Below are 6,579 nucleotides of genomic sequence, written 5' to 3'. Positions count from 1 at the left end.
ACCATAGACTCAAACAGAGTTTTAATTGATTTGAAAGACTAACTCTTAGTCTTGTCCACCCTAATTGGAAAACTCAAAATCCATCTGATTTCTGATTTCAGATAAAATAATAATTGAAGATGATTTTAACCCATATAGATGCTGAAAGTAACATCCTCATAGCAGCATTTAATCTATTATTGGACTCAATTAACTTTTCTAAAAAAAAAACTCCACCTAAACTTTAATCACACTCTGGATCTTCTTCTGTTATATAGTACAGAAACTGAACATTTAATAGTGTTCCCTAAAAACCATCTGATCATGTCTTAATAACATTTACATTTACAATAATGGATTACAGCAGTGGGGGGATACATTTCAGTAAACTAGATGCCTTTATGAAAGTCCATCCTTGTCAGGGTTGTGGGGGCTAGGCTAGGTGGTGGGATCAACCACAAATTTGATATAGCTGAGTGGTGGGATCAACCTTCTTGCTGTGAGGCAACAGTGCTAATCACCACACAACCATGCTTTCTCAAAATTTTCTTAATGAAAGTGCTTTACATGAATAAAACTGAATTTAGTTGAATTGAAGACCATTTTCTCTAGTTTAGCTTCTTCAGTCTCAAAACATACAGCCCAGTATTAAAACACACCATAGCTCACTATCAGTAACAGCTTGCTAGGCCTTAATGCTCATTTTTCTTATCCTGTATTGCATCTGCTTGGTGGATATTGTTAAATAATACCCAAAATTTTGCCTTTTGAGCACAGAGAATCTGTGTGGGATTTCTGATAGCAGCATGACATTTCTGGACAGTTAGCAGTATCATTCAATGACAGAATAGTGATGGTTACAGTTAGAAATACTTTTTTTTCTTAAATGCGTTATTTAATTGCTTATAGAAGACTGAAGCAAGAAAAAAATTATGCCTATCGTTAAATAGTATACGTGTATGTGTTAGCAACAACTGTGCTTGAAAACAGTCAGCCTGATCATTCTGGCATAGTTAGGATTTCGATAACAAATAACACAGTTCTCAGGGTTACATAAATCTTCACATATGACTGAGTTTGAAAAAGTGAGAGGCAGTTGCTTAAGTCTCCCCAAATATAAAAAGCCGGAAAAAAGAAACACATCTTCATCCACACCCCAGCAGGTTATAAAGTAATTTAATTTATTTTTCCAAATAATACTCAAACCACAGAAAGATATAGGTAGTCTGCTACTCTCTATTGTCAAGGAGTGTGGCTGTGATCTCAGATGACACAATACTTATGGAATATGAATAAAATTCAGACTGAGAGAGCTGTGTTTTGTTTTGGTGTATTTTGTCTTGTTTGTTTTTTTGTTTTTTGTTTTTTTTTGAGAATTATAATGTGCCTGAATGCTATTTTAACAAATGGAGAAATCACAGCGGGACTTGAAGTCAGGACTTGAAACTTTGTACAGCTATTGTGGAAGACTGAATTGGAAACTGTCATATACTCAAATTCTCCATCTCACTTCGAATTTCAATCTGAAAATCTCATGAGATGGCCTCTGAATGCCAAGAATATAAAGACCAACTATAAAAAGCTAATTTTTATGATTCCAACCACTGGATTACAAGCAGCTGACGCCATCTCCAAGGCTATAAACCAAAAGCTGATATGAAATTTTGTCCTATAATGTCTTAACAGCATCTTTAACTGCAATTTGGACAGAAAAAAAAACATTTGTATTACAGAATATCAAATCAACAAACTTAATCCATGCACCATTTGCAAAAACAGCAACAAAGAGATGCACTGTAATTAAACGTTTTACTGATCACGCCTTGCTGGTTTTCTAAGCAGCTTCAAACTTCCATCAGTATTAAAAAAAAAAGTTAACCTTGGTTGTGGAGTCCTACTGTCTCGATAAATGATCCATAACTCCGTTTTGCAGTCCATCCTAGAGTAGTTTATCCTCCCCCCTCCCTCCCTATGAACTACATGCAGTCATATATGTGTGTCTATTGATACAGTGCACAACTCCGCCAACTTTTCTGCGTACATCTCTGACGCTGCATCGCAACACTGAAGCGCAAAAACGGGGCGTTTCTCTCATTTGCTCCCTAGTACTAATGTGGCTTTCAGAATATAACGCTAGCGTATTCGAGTAAACTGACAACTTGACATTACCACGTAAAGTAACAACTTAGCTCAACCACTTATAAATAAAATCCACAAGCGACTGTGTCCATTTAGTGAAATAAAGCGCAGTCCGCCAAAAGACACAAGAAGCCTTGTTGTTGTTGTTTTTTTTTACTTCCTTTGAATAAACGCTTTATTTGTCTACAGCGACATCATGCGGGAATATGCGGAAGCCAACAATTTCCCTTCCATGTATATAATAAACACAAGTACCAAGAAAAGTCTGTAGTCTAAAAGAATCACAATAATAATGATAACTTAAATTAATTTATTAGAATAAAGTAAAACTAAAAGGATTTGAATACCTTAATATCACACTCATCCATGATGAGTATTCCCAAGAACAACAGTCGGCCACCTAGGTTGTGGCCACCATTAAAAATTCTCCCTTAAAGTTTTTTTTTCTTTTTATCACAAAAGTTTGAAAAAACTATATAACCTGATTTTTCACTAAAATGTAAATTCATGTTAATGGAGGGCCCTTCCTCTTCCACCCTACAGTCTGAAATATAAGGCAAAGCACCAATAACCTAGCAGCCAATAAACATATAACAGAAGTGAGGAAAGTGTGTCCGTATACATTAGGAAAACAAAAAAGTTGGGTTTTTTTAAGACATCTAAATATTTGACACATTATTTTCATACAGGTGGTACAGTGCTAGAGGCATTGGCATCTGCACAGTAGAACAGCTCCACTCCATGTGAACAGCCTTGTGGGTAGATGCCAGTCATGATCAAACCAGTGATCATGATGAACAAGCCGATTATTATTAACACCGCGGGTATCACGTTTTCACCATCGAACCAGCGGCCAGAGGAAAGCTTAAGGAAGCAGGCAGATGGGATGATGAAGATCAGAGGTGTGGCACTCAGAGCACCCTGGATGGAAGAAGATAATATCAGTAAGATAAAGAGAAGAATGAATTAGCATACCTAAATAAATAATTTTATGTCAGTGCAGACTTACATTCAGTTCCAAAACAACTCCTAGACAGTCATAGGCCAAAGATACTGATGTGCAGACTGCAACTATGAGCATGGTTATGGCTGCATGTTTAGTTTTTGAAAGATCTCGGCTGCAAATGACATTAGATACTACCTGAAAAAGACATTTGTGAGAAAATGAATATATTTAAATATATATGCATTTTCTACAGCTGTTAAAAGATTTTTAAAAACTAAAACAAAATTACACTCAGGAAGCTGCTGAAGTATTTAAAAGACGTTGCTGTAGTCTTTTTATTTGAGAAGTTTTGCTGGAGCATTTGAGTGCAAAGTCTAAAACCGTTAGAATATCACTCCCCCACAAATGTAATCATTTAACAGTTATTTTTTTCTGATTGGCCTGTCAAATAGTATTACTTACTTCTCGTGTCACAAAGCACTCCAGTGGGAATGTTGTTATTATACTGATGCCAAAACAGAAGCGACCAAATGTTGCCAGGTTATCATTTCTACAGTAGTTCTCAAATATGTCTCCTAAAAAGCATAAATTCTGATATAATTAAACATGTTTTTGTGGCATTTAAATTGCACAGACACCTGCTATACATTATGTACTACATGGTACCTTGTGTGTAGCCAGTGAAAGTTGTGTAGCCAGCAACGGCAAATCCAGCACTGATTATTAGTGCTGAGCCTACGGAGATGTGAGTGACTTGAGACCAGTTAGCAAGAGTGGGCTGCTCCAGTGAGCCATAGATAAGAAAGCTGTTGTGGTGGCATATGAAGGCTAAGGACAAAAACAGAGCAGAATATTGAAGTTCAGCTGACAAAAAACCACGCTGAAGAACAGTTTGAGGTGTTTCACACATGTGGTATTAATGGTAAACTGAGCATATTATTTATGTTACACTTTTACTTGTCCTAGCTTTCCAGCATATTAAAAAAAAAACATCAAAAGAGGCTGACAAGAATGCAGCTTTCCAGTAACAGCATTTTTTTTTTCTTTTGTGGCTGAGTGTCTCAAAATAATAGGCTTGATCTTCTTACAGTAAAGCTGGGTTGCAGGTCAGAGCTATGATGGATTTTGAAATTCTGAGCCTTAGCACTTGGATACTGATGAATAAGCAGTAATGGCTTAGTTAATACATTTTGGTCCCTTTTGATCAGGAAAACATGGACATACATGAGGCTCACTTAGTGTTATTGCCATGTAATGTAATGGTCTAATGACCAACAATTTTACAAAAGGAAAAAAAAATGTTGCAAGAAGATAGTCAGCAATAAGCCATCATGTTTCCGGTTTCATAATTAGTCCATTATCTATAAGCCTTAACTTGTTTGGTCTCTAACACTTCCTGAAAAAAGTCTCAACCACCAATCAAACTCATGTTGGTGTTAAGCAAATGACACACTCTTTCATGAAATTCCTGATGTCATAAGGCTGGTGTGCATGCTGTGCTTTTATTGTACTATTTTCTTTTCTTGTCTTGTGGTAACATACAGTACTACTAAAAGTGTTCTAGAGATGTACAATATCAGTAGAAGCTCAATGCACACAAACTCACCAAAAGACATTACACCTACTGCCTGAATCGCATTCCACTTTGCAAATGCCCATGCATCATCTGTGGGGAGGCTAGAGGGTACATTTATATATTCAGTCATCAAAGAACACAAACATACATCAGTTTGTCTGTAAAATTGATAAATAGGTGATTTTAAAAAGAACCCCATGTTTCACACACAAGTGCAATAAAGCAAAAATCTACGTGGATTAGCAAACTAGAGTATTCATTCATACATTTGGGGTCCAAAGGTAGCTGCTCTGATGATTACAATGATGAGGATGATAACTGTCAGCACCATTGACAGGAAGGACACCTGGTAACACATGTGAATATTTTATAAGCTGCTTTAACATCACCACAATGCGCTGGATGCTATAGAAAAACCAGACTTACCTTCCCAAGTCGCTCTATGTTTCGATAAAGCGAGAGGGGGAACGTGAAAACAACAGTTGATAATATGATCACAAAGTGACGCTCTGCGAGTATGTGATCTGGGCCAACTGTAACATAATAAATGTGAATACAATAAATGTCAGTGTTTATTTATTGCACGTTTTCTTATTTATAGACAGAGATTTCACGTTTCACTACACCTCCAGGAATTCTTTGAAAGACTTTGGTCAGTGTGTCACCGATTGTGATGTTGTAGCTGATCATCGCTGAAGGAGAAAAGTTCATTTTATTATTGCAATTCATTTTTGTTAACCAAAAGTCAATAGATGAACAGTAACAGGAATACTGCACTAAACAAATACTTTTCAGAGCATTAGCCAGAACATGCTAAAAGGCTTGATTTAATACTGAACTTACCAATGAAAGGATAAAGAAACTGCAGTCCAGATAAAATTACAAATCCAGGGAAACCAAATGTGCTGTGTACAAGTGACTGATAACTGTTTGTCCCTGACAGGTTTCCTCCTTTTATAAGTAGAATGATAGAGTAATCTTCCATGAAAGACAAAGTAAAAAAATATGTTATTTGTATTGGTTGCTTTTGTTTTGACTCATGTTTCGTGTGTTTTCCCCCCATAAAGATAAAAAATAAAATACATCTTTAGTAGGCTTACCTGTGATGAATCCAACAACTATCAAAAGAAGAAGGCCAAAGGGAAGCCCTGCCTGGTTCAATGCGTATGGTAAACCTGGTTAAATAAATAAATAAATAGGAAAATGTACTGCTGCAGCTGATAATGTGTATAATTTAAATTTACAATCTCCAGAAAGCAAAAACTGCAGAGTACAGAAGCAGCACAACATCTGCACTAGTTCTTAACAAACACATTTCAGTCTTTTTATTACTTATTTTAATGGGGTAAGCATAACAAAGAGTTAAATTTATGAAAGAGGGCAACAGGCGCTTGTCATATGATACAGCTGTGGGGCTTGAACAGTATGAAAGCTTCTCCTTGTTACACTGAAATGAGCAAAACTAACTGATTATTCAACAATATTTTTACAGAAATAACAGTTTGAAGTCTTTCAAAGGTTATCATCCAAGTAACTGTTTGCATATAATTTAGTTAGTGTGATAAAAGCTAAAGGCAACCCAATTAAATATTTACCTATTATTCCAGATCCTATAATAGAATTGATAAAATTAAAAGATGCAGATATCATTGAACTTCGCGACTTTCTGGCATCTTTTTGTAGAGGAATTAATGTGGTCCCTTCTTCAGAGTTTAACTGAAATGAATTTTTAAATGAAGAAAAAGAAGAAGAAGAGAAAATCAGTTAATAAGAAAGACTTTAGTCTGCTATTAAAATCCTGCAAGCATCATTTTAGACATACCTGCTGAGCCATTTTTGAACACCTGTTGTTGTCAGTCGTCTCATTCTCGCTTCTGTCTGTTTAGATGTTAACTCTCACATATTTGTGGGTGAAGTTTGTAAAAACGCCCCTCTGTTT

The 6,579-nt window shown here is 35.9% G+C and overlaps 1 protein-coding gene across 2 annotated transcripts; it reads right to left on the bottom strand.

Annotated features, from left to right (window-relative positions):
- Positions 1–1,117: 1,117 nt before the first annotated feature.
- slc38a11 (solute carrier family 38 member 11) lies at positions 1,118–6,579 on the bottom strand. Of its 2 annotated transcripts, XM_004557661.2 has the most exons (12): positions 6,463–6,579; positions 6,236–6,356; positions 5,741–5,815; positions 5,484–5,618; positions 5,267–5,332; positions 5,067–5,173; positions 4,907–4,986; positions 4,671–4,741; positions 3,731–3,892; positions 3,527–3,639; positions 3,128–3,259; positions 1,118–3,039 (listed from the first exon to the last, which is right to left on the bottom strand). In XM_004557661.2, exons 1-12 carry the CDS (start codon positions 6,472–6,474, stop codon positions 2,800–2,802), a joined length of 1,314 nt encoding a protein of 437 aa, XP_004557718.1. In that variant the 5' UTR covers positions 6,475–6,579; the 3' UTR covers positions 1,118–2,799. The 2 variants fall into 2 exon arrangements, with proteins under 2 accessions (XP_004557718.1, XP_004557720.1); XM_004557663.2 differs by lacking the exon at positions 5,484–5,618 and having other exon boundaries at positions 6,463–6,574.

This window comes from Maylandia zebra, linkage group LG16, assembly GCF_041146795.1.
Source record: "Maylandia zebra isolate NMK-2024a linkage group LG16, Mzebra_GT3a, whole genome shotgun sequence".
Classification (NCBI taxonomy): Eukaryota; Metazoa; Chordata; class Actinopteri; order Cichliformes; family Cichlidae; genus Maylandia; species Maylandia zebra.
Note: the sequence above shows the minus strand (reverse complement) of the source record. Positions and strands in the feature narration are given on the sequence as shown.

What these genes read in the sequence shown, in the direction of transcription:
- slc38a11 (XM_004557661.2), bottom strand. An exon ending in AGTAGGTGTAATGTCTTTTG is followed by an intron (nt 3,893 to 4,670) that starts GTGAGTTTGTGT and finishes TTTTGTCCTTAG; the next exon opens with CCTTCATATGCCACCACAAC. An exon ending in AGTGCTTTGTGACACGAGAA is followed by an intron (nt 3,260 to 3,526) that starts GTAAGTAATACT and finishes TGTCTTTTTCAG; the next exon opens with GTAGTATCTAATGTCATTTG.